At 35.6% G+C, this 13970-nt stretch overlaps 1 protein-coding gene across 3 annotated transcripts in view; it reads right to left on the bottom strand.

The window, feature by feature from the left end:
• PIK3C2A (phosphatidylinositol-4-phosphate 3-kinase catalytic subunit type 2 alpha) overlaps positions 1-13970 on the bottom strand; it is a 106105-nt gene that overhangs the window by 58293 nt on the left and 33842 nt on the right. For all 3 annotated transcript variants that reach the window (XM_004418476.3, XM_087433150.1, XM_087433151.1), the window contains exons 3-4: positions 6042-6145; positions 101-258 (exon numbers count right to left, since the gene is read on the bottom strand). In XM_004418476.3, the coding sequence (XP_004418533.1) occupies positions 101-258; positions 6042-6145 (262 nt within the window). The remainder of the gene's footprint in view (positions 1-100; positions 259-6041; positions 6146-13970) is intronic.

Here is a 13970-nt window from a genome sequence, read left to right as displayed (position 1 = left end):
ATGATAGAGTCGGTTTATTAAAAGAATGATAATATTAACATTTTAAACATTTTCTCCCTAATCAGAGTGAAACAAGATGGTTGGGGAACTACAAACCTACCATCGCATGTAAAAGTAACTGGTAGTTGAAATCCTTCGATTTCAATGGAGACCTTCACGCTAGCATTTTCTCCACATGTGTTTCTTTGCACTGTGACTGGACTTAACAAATAGCCTGGATTTGTGCAGTGATTGGTATATGGAAAGTTGGTCTTCAATCTGTTCACAAGAAAGAAGAAATTAAATTCTTTTTTTAAAAGCTGCATTTGAGAGCCCTGAACAAGGCTTTGCATGCTTCCAGCTATTCAATTCTGAGTCTTTGTCCAATTCTAGAGCAGCTCATGAGAATTGCAATGAATGGACCCCTGTCAAAACTCCAAATACCAGCATTTGCCTTTTAAACAAAAGGAATCCAAAGAAAGATTAAGTACTGCCAGGATATCTTTGGTAACACTATCAAGAGTAAGCAAGCACACACTGGATACGTGGCATTAAATGAGGTTCTCTGCTTCAGACTCTTTTGCTACACAGTATTATTACACAAAATGGTACATTTTTAATGAATCATAGATAATATAGGCGATGTAAATTGTACTAAATTGTAATTGTTGGAAAAATAAGAAGTTTGTTGTCTTTTTAAAATCTTTTTTCCTAAGGTCCTTTTTCCTAAATATTGTTTTGGGTGTTAGACAACGAAAAAAATCATAGACGATGGGTTTTTATAGTGCTATGAGGCCTTTGTTCCCTCAAAGTGATTTCTAAAACTTAGAAATCACAAGAACTGCCTGTGAAGGTATTCATGGTATTCACAGGAGTAACATAGTTTAAATACAGGAGCATGGTGTATGATAGCACTTCTGTTATGAGAAAACAAAGGAAGATTTGATGCATTCTTGAAACTTGTGGGCTTCCTTTAACTGACTTTTTTCTGGAGGTTAGAAGGTAAGTTCCAATCCTCCCATCTGCTTTACATAGGGCCATAAACGGAATGAATGCTGGAAGTACTGTCTTTTTGCTTCTGTAGAGATTAAAATAATCAAGTCAGAGGAATAGAATAACATAGTTGGAGTTGACAGAAAGAAAGGTTCTAAGAGGCAGGAACTGTAACAGGCTCTAGAGCCAGACTACCTGAGTTTAAATGCTGATTTTACTACTTACTAGCTGGGTGACCTTAAACAAGTTATTGAATCCCCTCGTTGCTTCAGTTTCCTCTTCTATAAACTGGGGATAAGACTACTAACTTCATAGGCTTGTTGTGAGAATTATGTGCATTAAGTTTACAAAGCACTCAGAACAGTGCCTAGTACATGGTAAGCACTATAAGAATCTTGTCAAATGAATGAATGAGAGAATGAATAAATTGGCTTCTGCATTGTGATCTTAAGTGCCACAAAGGATTCAATATTAAAAAGAAGAAATGTAATTGAAAAAAAGGCAATATAAGTAATAAACTTAAATTGATATTGGAAATGCACTTTTAGATGTAGACACTATCTTCAGATATTTGATTGCTGCCAAGCTTACCCCTCTGCAACACAATGACAAGATCTTCGTAGCTTAGCCTAAAATTCTTACTGTTTCTCACATACTTGGTATTCTCTTGTTTTCTAAAATATTTCTAAAGTATGAAAGAGATGCTCACAGCAAATCATGTAATTAACTAATATATAAAATGGTAGAGAAATTTGTCTACATCCAAGCAAGCCTTCCATTTTCAGAACTCCTTAAGGATGATAAAAGTAAAGTCAGAAATTCCTGATGATAGCTCAAAAAACAAGAATTTATTAGACAAAAATTCAGTGATAAAAGTTGCATTCAATGAACTTGACTTTGGGGGAAAAAACATTTCGTTTCCTTTTCTTAAATGAGTCTTTTCTTTTACACAACAATGTGAATGTACTTAGCGTCACAGAACTGTACATGTAAAAATGGTTAAAAAAGTACATTTTGTTATGTATATTTTACCACAATAAAAAAAAAAAAAAATTTAATGACTCCTTCCTGTCTCTGCTTGACACCATGGAAGATAGACAGTCCAGAAAAAAAATTCATGATTTCTTCCATTCTTATGGTTTTGTTTGCTTTATAAAAATTAGGAAAAAACTAAGATGGTAATAAATTCCTTAAAGTTGGGTTGTTTTGTTTGTAACTAAACTTTTAAACATACAAAAGCAAATTAAATTAGTAAATTGATAACTGCTGAGTAAATTATTCACTTTCAATATAATAGACCAGATAAGGTATTTTTACGGACACTTGAAACCATACATTGTAGCTTGATGGTCTTAAGTAATTACCTACAAAGAGTATTTATTTTTAACTCTAATTTTCACTTTCCCTAAAATTTCCATTTCCCTATCACCACAAAAGAAATGGCTTTATTTGTTTGTTTAAAGTTCAGGAAATTTAATATCTCTATGCATACACTCAAATCCTTAAGGTTTATTTTCCTACTGTTTGCTCAATCAAGCTAAAGCTATGTACAGACAGAGCCAAATCATGCAAAATCAGAAGGATAGGGCCGGCCCTGTGGCTTGGTGGTTAAGTGCGCGCGCTGCGATGCTGGTGGCCCGGGTTCGGATCCCGGGTGCGCATCGAGGCACCACTTCTCCGTTCATCCTGAGGCCGAGTCCCGCATACAGCAACTAGAAGGATGTGCAGCTACGACATACAACTATCCACTGGGGCTTTGGGGGGAAAAAATAAAATAAATAAAATCTTAAAAAAAAAAAAAAAAAAAAAAAAAAAAGAAGGATAGAAGAAGAGATAAAAATGAGAATTTTTTAAAGGTAAAGATAAAAATGAGGGTTTTTAACTGAATTAACACCAGTTAGTGTTATACAGAGTCAGCATTGTTTAGAATAAAATTAACTAAATGCAGACGTGAAGTCCTTGAAAACATACAGGGAGTCCTTGGGTTCAAGACACTACTGTTAGGATACAAATATTAGATCTGAACCATATATGAAGAAAAGAAAAAGAAGGCTATTCAGAATGACAAGTATAAAGTGTAGTTTCTCATCTTATCCTAGGAGACCACAAATGAAGCAGCAAAGACTTCTACTGGTATATAACATTCCTCTAAGAACTTTCTCTGGACCTATAACTAGTAGATACAGCAAGCTTTGTCAATCACAATCAATGTGGAAGGAAAGAAACAAGAAATAAAAACCAGAAAAATGCAGTAATAATGAAATGTCCTGAATCAAAGTATTACAGAACTTTAAACTGAAAAGACCCTTGAGATCGAGAGTCCAACTCCTTAATTTCACAGATGCAAAAAACTGGGCATAGAACAGGCACTAAATTCTAAGTCTGTTATACAGTAATCTTTCATTGTAAACAAACATCATCCTGATAGTTTTACATTAATTTCACAGCTGAATTAAAATGATTAAATGGATCATTTTAGGAGATTTCAAAAAGTAAAGAATTGGCTCTCTAAGAGTATAAATATTTGTTTTAAAAACCTACTGCAGAAATGAGCATACTGGAAAAAATAGAAAGAGTCATTAATTTCTTCAAGGGACATCTCCTGACCCCAATCTCCAAGGTCACAGGGGAACAAGAGAAGTTCCTAGAACATGGCTTCAAAACCACCTTTACTTCTTACTGCTCTGAAATATTTGCTGCACTCATACTCTACTAATGGAAATAAAATTACCAAAAAAGAAAACCTCATTCTGTCTTTAGTTCACCTGGGGTTTCATATTATATAATCCATTGTGTGTGTGTGTGTGTGTGTGTGTGTGTGTGTGTGTGTGTGTGTGTGTGTGTAAATAAAAATAATCATTTTAGCTTAGTGGCAAAGTTTGTGTAAATAACTCTAAGGTTCAAATGGGGAAAAAAGCAGATCACAGAGAGCCTAATTTCTCAACTTGCAAAGCTTAAAAACAATAGTCACTCAACACAGTCTAATAGAAAGCATACAGGTCTTGTTTGGGGAGAAAATTAAAGGAACTAGATGAACACATAATAGATTATTTCCAAACTACTAAGGTAAATTATTTCCAAACTGTTAACCACACACACATAATGGTATAATGGCATAAAGGCATAAGTAACTTCTAATACCTGCATTTTGCATCCTAAGTCACTTAAATGTCTCTTCTATTTTAAAAGCCTACTGAAAAATATGAGTTTTAAAAACCCAGTTAAGAGTAACCAAGAAAAAGTGGCTCAACTGATATTTTTCTTCTTTTGTTCCCCTAAGGTATTCTGAAGAAAAGAAATGCTGGTTAAAAGATAACATAAAGGAAGACAGAGTTTTAATGAAATACTACCAATAGTCTAGAAAATCTAGTTAAACATTAACAAGTCCCTTAACATTAAAATGATGGGGCCAGATGTTGAGGCCACGTCCCACAGCAACTAGAAGGATGTGCAACTATGACATACAACTATCTACTGGGGCTTTGGGGAAAAAAAAAAAAGAAGGATTGGCAATACATGTTAGCTCAGAGCCGGTCTTCCTCAGCAAAAAAGAGGAGGATTAGCATGGATGTTAGCTCAGGGCTGATCTTCCTCACAAAAAAAAAAAAAAAAAAAAAAAATGATGGGGCCGGCCCCGTGGTGTAGTGGTTGAGTTCAGCATGCTCCGCTTTGGTGGCCCAGGTTCCCAGGTTCGGATGCCAGGCGTGGACCTATATCACTTGTCAGCCATGCCGTGGCAGCAACCCACATACAAAACAGAGGAAGATTGGCACAGATGTTAGCTCAGGGCTAACCTTCCTCAAAAAAGCAAGCAAAAAAAAAAAAAAAGAGGAAGATTGGCAACAAATGTTGTTAGCTCAGAGCGAATCTTCCTCAGCAAAAATAAATAAATAAATAAAATAAAATAATGTATATACTCAAAAATGATCTGGGAACCCCAAACTCTGCTTTGCTTAAAGCAGACTACACTGGGGAAAGTACTGGATTCAGAATAAATCCCCCAGTGGTGATCTACTTTCCCTTTGATAACAGATCTCATCCCCTTGGCCACAATGTTTGTTGTACAACTCTTTCTTTTCACGGGATTTTTCTATCCAGTGCTGGTTGAGAGGATTCCCTTTCCTCTCTGCTAGCAAGAAACCAGTAGAACATGAAGTCTAATCTATCAATGGCTATACTCCCTGCCTTCAAAACCCTACCTGCAGTAGAAGAAAATGAAGCCAACATGCATGGAGGAAGGGCAGGGAGAGAAAAGGGAGGAAGAAAGCAAGGACAGGAAGTGGGAAAGAAGAGTACAAAGGGAGGAGGGATCAATTAGTGTGTGAATTCCTGGATCTTGCTGTCACTGAGCTCTGCCCCATCCTTCCTCTCGCTGCTATATGGGTTTGTGAACCAATACTGACCTTTCTTGATTTGAGTTAGTTTAAAACGGGTTTCTAGCATTTGTAACAGAAGCCCTGGCTAATACAGTGATATAATGGAAAGAAAACACACTGAACCAGAGGCAAAGAAGACCTGGCTCTGTTCCGGACTGGTCGAGTAAACTCTGGTAGATAACTTCTCTTAGTCTCAGTTTCCTCATCTATAAAGATTAGACACATTTAAGATTAAAAGAACAATTTAGAAATGCATTTTTCTAACCTTCAGAAAATATATTTGCTCCTTTAATCTTGCTTGTTATAATATCATCTCTTAAATAAGTAGGGCAGTATTTTGAACACTACTATGTTTATGGCAAAAGTAAGTCTCCCTAAAACAAAAATAGGCATTTTCTAAGTGTACCAAAACTTATATAGTACGTTTAAACCAAATTTTCACTGGAAGAATATCAGAAGTCTACCGTCTGACCTCAATTTCTCCTTCTAAATACTCAGAAACCTAACAGATAAGGATACAAGTTCAACTGTAGTTTGTGTTAATGTACCAATTAACTGTCTTGAAATTTTAGCCACAGGGAGAAGATAATTAAAATTTTAGAATTATTAGCACTAAGCTGGTTTTCAAGTTAAATTTTTTAAAACAAGTATTTAATTAAAAAAATCTTTAATTTATAAAGACAAATTCCTTACTTGGAAACGGATTGACAAAAAGCTGCCACTTCCTCGTTCTGTACTTCAAATTCTTGTAGCAGAGAACTTCCTGGTGGCAAACTACTGGTCCCATTTGAGTCTTTCTGTAACCAAACAAGTGTTTTTATTTTAAAAGTAAAAAGTCCTCAAAATGTTAAGTAGCAGTATAGCACAAACACATTTTTACGAAAATATATACGAAGACATGGAGGTAAAAAAAAATCATTATCAGTAACAAAGTCTTCAATTATGGATTTCTATCTTTGTCAAAGTAATACCAACTAAGCCTTATTTTAAAGTTCATTGGTTTTAGTTGCTCGAAAGTAGAAATAGGCTGCACCTTGTATGGGTCAATAAGAATGGAATGTTAAAGACATTTCTATTCAAACTCTTCCTGAAATGAACACTTTAGAAAGTTAACAGTTGAATGAAATTAAAGGACTACCCTCTGTTTTAAGAAAATGAAGAGATTAAGACCACTTGGGACTCCTCCAATAAACCAGGAATTCTATATCTTCAACTTAGGCCTCAAATTCCAAGAAAGCAGCTGGTTCTTTATGTAAGAAAATGAATTTCAGGAGTTAGTGGGCATTTTCTATGTTAATCAACTTATACAAACATCCTGACAGTCCTTCAAAAGTTAAGTTTACGTCTGATCAAAATTTGCGTGCAACATTTAGGGAGAGAAATTTACCACCCAAGCACAGCCAAACAGCAGAGTCCATTTAGAGATGTTTTGACTTACTACATAAAAATACTTAATTTGGCACAAATTTCAAATGTAAATTTCCTTTAAAGTTAAAATTGGAACATTCTGGGGCCGGCCCCGTGGCTTAGCGGTTAAGTGCGCGCGCTCCACTACTGGCGGCCCGGGTTCGGATCCCGGGCGCACACCGACCCACCGCTTCTCCGGCCATGCTGAGGCCGCATCCCACATACAGCAACTAGAAGGATGTGCAGCTATGACATACAACTATCTACTGGGGCTTTGGGGGAAAAATAAATAAAATTAAATTAAAAAAAAAATTGGAACATTCTCAATTCAAAATTAAGTGAATGAGAACAGTGTATAAATTTCAAGAGTTGTAATGGATTTCAGTGACCATGGCACACAAGAAGATTTTGTCAGGAAATTAAACTGAAAATTAAGGGCAACAATTCCTTTATAATTTTCTTCTTTTAAAATGTGGCAGAGGGCCAACCTGGTGGCTTAGCGGTTAGATGCGCATGCTCTGCTACTTAGGCGGCCCAGGGTTCGGATCCCGGGCACGCACCGACGCACTGCTTGTCCGGTCATGCTGAGGCGGCGTCCCATATACAGCAACTAGAAGGATATGCAACTATGACATACAACTATCTACTGGGGCTTTGGGGGGGGGGGAAGGAGGAGGATTGGCAATAGATGTTAGCTCAGGGCTGGTCTCCCTCACCAAAAAAAAAAAAAAAAATGTGGCAGAGCCCTTTCTGCTGGAATGTGACATGCAGATTTGGGGCGGGGGGCCAATAGGCTTTGAGTTCTAAAAAATCGCAACCAAAAATAACAGAGCTCAGGGGAAAAAAGGGTTAAGAGACACTACTCAAAATCAGTGTAACTTTGTAATCAAAGCCTTCACTAAAACAATAACAAATCCTTATAAAAATATTAGCACAGTTAAATCTCCACTCAAATTTGCGCCTAACATTATGGTCTTCGATCTTTTGAAGGCTTAAACAGAGCTCCTGCTTCCTCACTTGTAATATGGATTCTTGAGAGCATTTGCTTCCAGTCAAGACCAATTTCAATGAAGTTAAAAATATACTACAGGTTGTAGACTTCTTCATCCAACAAACACAGTTCTTAATGCAAAGGGAAATGTCTTCATAGCTTTTTGTCTGCACTCACTGTTTCACGAGAGAGAGCTTAACAGTGTGGAATGTGGAACTGTTCTTGAAGCCACTCATCCAACCACAATTTTTACTAAAACGGAATACTTCCACAGGATTTCCAGTGTTTTCCTTAATATTTTCTTATATTACTAAGGCTTTCTCTTTAATTGTGAGAAAGTTTGTTCTTGATTGCTTTAAAATGTTAATATACTGGGAAAAATTATGTTTGAACTAATGCTACTTCTCCATTATACTGACATCAATCCCATATTTACCAATAACATAAGTTAATTGCGTTACAGAAACAAGCACTGTAGCAAACAGACCATACTACCCTAAAAATGGGATTTGATATTTCTAACAAATCCTCTGGTCTGACACTCCAAGTGTGTTACAATCTAATTCAATCACATTTCCCAGAACTTCCCAAATGATTCCAGTTAGCTTGAATCATATCCTGTTCCTATAAAATACAAACTGAACTATCTTGCCTCTAAATCTTTCTGTCTGTCTTCAATGTCTTCCTCTTAACCTACCCTCACAACACAAGTCAAAAATCTATTAATTTTTTAAGGCCCAACAGAATGCCACTTCATCTACAATGCCTTTTATGACTACTCAGTCTGAAGCAATTCTTGCCTTCTAGCACTTCTAAGTACTCAGTCTAAACCAAACACTAGGGCCAGCCCCATGGCTTAGCAGTTTAGTGTGCGCGCTCCGCTGCTGGCGGCCGGGGTTCGGATCCCGGGCGTGCACCGACGTACCGCTTCTCCGGCCATGCTGAGGGCGCGTCCCACATACAGCAACTAGAAGGATGTGCAACTATGACATACAACTATCTACTGGAGCTTTGGGGGAAAAATAAATAAATAAATAAAATTATAAAAAAAAAAAAATAAACCAAACATTACATCTTGTTTTATATTTGTCCTAATGTGAAAGTTCCTTGAAGAATCAAATTTTATTGAATTTTATATTTTTGTAGAACTTTACAACCAGTTTAGAAGGCGCTCAACCACTGGTTCAATTTGTTGAATGCTTTGCTCCTAATAGAAACAAGTTAAAATTCACTTCCATATAACCAACGAATTTGCCAAAGCAAACATAAAACATTGAAAGAATATAAGGCACTATGTAGTTCCTTCAATAATCTCCTAAAAAGAATAGCAGTAATTTTCCTTATTAATATTTGATTCTATAAAACAAGCTTTTTCTAATTACTAGTATTATTAAAAATAATATCTAAACTACGAGTACCACCTCACACCCATTAGGATGGCTATCGCTAAAAAAACAGAAAGCAACAAATGTTGGTGAAGATGTGGAGACACTGGAATCCCTGTGCACTGTTGGTAGTACTGTAAAATGGTACAGCCACGGTAGGAAACAGTACAGTGGTTCCTCAAACAATTAAAAATAGAATTACTTTTTACAGCAATTCCACTTCTGGGTATATACCCAAAAGAATTGGAAGCAGGTCTCAAAGAGGTATTTGTACACCCATGTTCACAGCAGCATTATTCACAATAGCTAAAACGTGGAAGCAACCCAAGTGTCCAACAACAGATGAATGGATAAGCAAGCAAAATGAGGAATATACATATACTAGAATATTATTCAGCCTTAAAAAGGAAGGAAATTCTGCAGTATGCTACAACATGCATGAACTTTGAGGACATTATGCTAAGTGAAATAAGTCAGTTACAAAAAGACAAATCCTGTATGATTACACTTATATGAGGTACTTAAGAGTAGTCAAAATCATCAAGACAGAAAGTATAACAGTGGTTGCCAGGTGCTAAGGGGAAGGGAGGGGAGAATGGGGATTTGTTGTTTAGTGGGTATAGAGTTTCAGCTTTACAAGCTAAAATGAGTTATGGGAATGGATGGTGGTAATGGCTGCACAACAATGTGAATGTATTTAATACCACTGAACTGTACACTTAAAAATGGTTACGATGGTAAATTTTGTTATGTGTATTTTACTACAATAAAAAATATAACTAGCAATTACTAAGCATTTATTACATGTCAGTCTTTGCTTTAAGAAATTTACTGGTACGTATGTATGTTTGTATGCATTACTTATTTCTCATAAAACTCTAGTAGGTGAGTACTATTATTATCCCTATTTTACAGATAAAAAAAATAAGGCACAAAGAAGTTAATTAACTCACACAAGGTCACACAGCTAATATAATCAGAGCCAGGATTTCAACTCAGGCAGTCTAGCTTCAGAATCAAATGCTTAATCACTACGCCATTCTACCTCTCAAAAGTCTCCTAAAAAAAACTTAAAAACATATCAAGTAAAACAACCTTGTGACCTTTGCAGGAGCAATGCAATAGAAAACCTATATTTTTGCTTGACCCAATAATCATCTTTCCTTCTTTAATTGTTTTCATGTTTTACTTATTAACAGATTTTGAATCTCCTTAGTGGCATTTCTAGATCTTTTTTTTAACCAAAAAAGTTGTATTTTTTACAGTGCCTTTCATGAATTAGGTCCTTCAAGTAGGTTATAAGTTTCAGTTGACAGTGACAGAAATGGGTTATAAAAACTAATTCTCTAGTCATATATTAAGGTAACAATAGAATCTGGAAAGTTAACTCAAATGTTCTGTTCACAAGTAAAAAACAGCTGGGCTGCCAATGATTTTACCTCATATACTAACGTTAGCATTTTTCTCCTCCACTTTTTCTGGAACAAAGAAAAATTTCTTTAAAAAATTTTACTGTTTTTTCTTTAAAAAATTTAAGCTGTTCCCTTAACTCTGGCCCCCAATCTCTCCTTCCAATCCCACTCAAACAACCTAAGCATCAAATCATTTCTTTTCTCCACAGATCTTGCAAAAACTTTTATGTGGCACTCAAGGCTTCCTATTTTGTAAAGTAGTTATATGCACACACATCTCATCCCCCTCTTCTAACCCAAGTTCTTTAAGGATGAGGTTTGCAAATAATTAATATTTGTAACCCTCTTATTGTATCTTCAAATATTTTTCAATGAATGAAAGAGACAAATAATAAGAAAAAATTACTAGTAGCATTATCCAACACCTGGAGCAAAGAAAAAAGAAGTTTGTGGGGGAAGATACGGAGTTCTCTAGTAAACATTTAGGGTTTGGAAATCCATGTAGATGTTTGGTCATCATCTAGAAATATTCTATTCCAGAAACTCTATTTCAGAGCTGAAGACACAGATTTGGAGATCACCCAATTTCTGCAATTTTCTACAGGGAGCTTTCTCTCTGCTAATTGGTAATTGCTGTCAGCATCCATCAGGATCATTGAGAGCAATATCCCAGCCAAAGGGATTTTGAGTCCAAGCTCCATCAATAGGAGACAGTCTCTTTAGGAAGCTGAGGGATACACGAGGGTCTGCATGCATCCACTGGACATCAAGCTGGGACATCTCTCTCTCTCTCTCTCTCTCTATATATATATATACACATATAAAATTATAAGAAATTGGCTCATGTTATTATAGAGGCTGACAAGTCTCAAGATCTGCAGTTGCCAAACTGGAGACCCAAGAAAGCTAATGGTGTAGTTCCACTCTGAGTCCGGCAGGCTCAAGACCCAGGAAGAGCCAATGTTGCAGTATGAGTCCAAAGGTGGGAAAAAACCCATGTTCCAGCTCAAAGGCAGTTAGGCTGGTGGAGTTCCCTCTTATTGGCGGTCCAGTCAGCCTTTTTGTTCTATTCAGGCCTTCAACTGATGGGATGAGGCCCACCCATATTAAGGAGGGCAATCTGCCTTTACTCAGTCTACCAATTCAAATACTAATCTCACCCAGAAATGCCCTTACAGACACACCCAGATTAGTGTTTGACCAAATGTCTAAGCACTCCATGGCCCAAAGTGACACATAAAATTAACCATCACAGCATCTCAACCATAGAGAGCCAAGGAGTCACATTGCTGCACGAGTCTAGACCATTAACTTTCAAGAGAGATTTTTCAAGTAGATTTAACTAGGGCAACAGAAAAGAAGTTTCTAGAAAACGATGAAGTCAATTGCTGCAAATTTGAAGCAAAACAGCTGGACAGTGAATATGATCACTAGATTGGCAATTAGCGTCCATATTACCAGAAACAAACTTCTGCAACATGATGGAAGCAAATTCCTCATCAAAGAGTAAGGGTAGAAAATACTTTGGGGAGACAAGAACAAGAAAAGAGGTAAAAAAAAATTAAGTTTTGAAAAAGGGAACGAATCTCTCTTCTTCCAAACCAGAAAGAAGAAGTAAATCTGAGGTGGGTAAGTGCATATAAAGGATGGCCTTGACCTCAGTATTTAAAAAAAAGATAGTGAGGTCATCTACTAAAGGAGAGGTGGAAAGGGTAGATTAAGGGTTTAAAGAAAGTGGTGAAGGTTTGAAATAACTGATAAAAACTTATCAGTACCTACTCTGTAAAGCAGTTATAAGAATATGGGAAAGCTTTACACCAACATAAGTCTAAGGTTCATGCCATATTACCCCAGAAATTAGATGAAACACAACACTTAGTTTTCAATAAATGTACTTTAAGCATTAAAATATATATGTGTTACTATTCAGAATAAAGTTGGTTACTTCCTTATTTGAATTTTTAAAAAATATTACAAAGAGACTTCAGTAAGCTATTCAAACAGTGTATTACATTCAGCTAGACAATGAAAATCACATTTTGTTCCAGTTTCCCTCTTCTTTAAAATTAATGATAGATATTCTGCCAATGGAGATATAAATATTTACAATGTTAATACAATTAACTTTTAGAAAGAGTCAACATGCACAGAACTTTGCAAAACCATTTCTATGAAAATAATTTGATCATTTCTAAAATCTTTGAACTCTGCTCAAAGTAGCTAAATTTATATTAACTAAAAGTCTGATTTAAACTTAAAGTGCCAGAAGATAGTTTTAAGTACTATGCCTTTTCCTGGTTTTGGTCACAAAAAATTTGACCTAAAGTATTTAGATTCTTATTAACAAAACAAAAGACACTAGAAGGAAACAGGAAGTAAGCTTGCTGAGTGCAAAGAAAAACACCCTTCTGAGTTTTTACCACACAGCATAAAATTCTTACAGGAAATGAATACTTAAGTATGTTAAGTAATTATAAAGAACAGGCATTGCAATCTTATTTCCCAACAAAAAAATAGGAACCTCCAGGGAAAGTTTTTAAATAGACATGAATGGTGTGTGAAAAATTAAAAGCTCTATGCCAATGTTTGTGCCACAGACCTCCAAAGTCAGCTTATTACTAGTGTTCTGTCTACCTCCCCCTTTTTGCCTAAATCAAACCAAACTTTATCTTGTTGTACACAAAGAAAATGATGAAACCTTAGTGTTAGTAAAAGGACTTAGAACTTTTCTTTGAATATAAAAATCCTTTCACAGCATTTCTAACAAGTGTACACCATACCTCTGACTGAAGACATCCAATAACTGCATTGAAAACCCGAGAGAAACGTTTTCTCTAGCTATTAAATGGCTACTTGTGAGTTCTTTTCTCAATATTTAACTATAATACCTGCCTCCTTGAATTTTCTTCCCCAGTGGTTCTTGTTCTACTTTTTGGGACAATGGATTTTAAAATTAAGTTACTAAACTGAATTTCTCAATTCACAGAGGAAAAATATAAACAAATAGGATTTGCTTAATTTTAAGCTTTCTATAAAATGTATTTTAACTTTCAGCACCTGTTACCACTTGTCTATTAAAATCTAGCACAAAATAACATAATATATTGAAAAATTTAGAACATCACTATTTCATGTTTTTTTCACAAGAATATCATGATTTTGAGGTATTTTATTCCTTGAATTGGTTTGAGAACCTATGTCCAAAACACAAAACTTAAAAAAGTCCACTTCCTCTTTTACATGGCAAGTTTCCAAACTTTAAATATTATTCCTGAAAGAGATCTCAAAAATCATCTAGTCTAACCAACTTTATTTCACAGATGAAGAAACTCAGATCCAAGAGAGTGACTTATCTCCAATTAATATTCTCTTCTTCAGGCAAAATACCTCCAATCTTTTCAACAGTTCCTTAAATGACATAGCTTCT

This window comes from Ceratotherium simum, chromosome 7 (genome assembly GCF_057802395.1).
Source record: "Ceratotherium simum simum isolate JZ-2026a chromosome 7, ASM5780239v1, whole genome shotgun sequence".
Taxonomy (NCBI): Eukaryota; Metazoa; Chordata; class Mammalia; order Perissodactyla; family Rhinocerotidae; genus Ceratotherium; species Ceratotherium simum.
The sequence above is the reverse complement of the archived record's forward strand: the minus strand, read 5'-3'. Positions and strand labels throughout refer to the sequence as shown.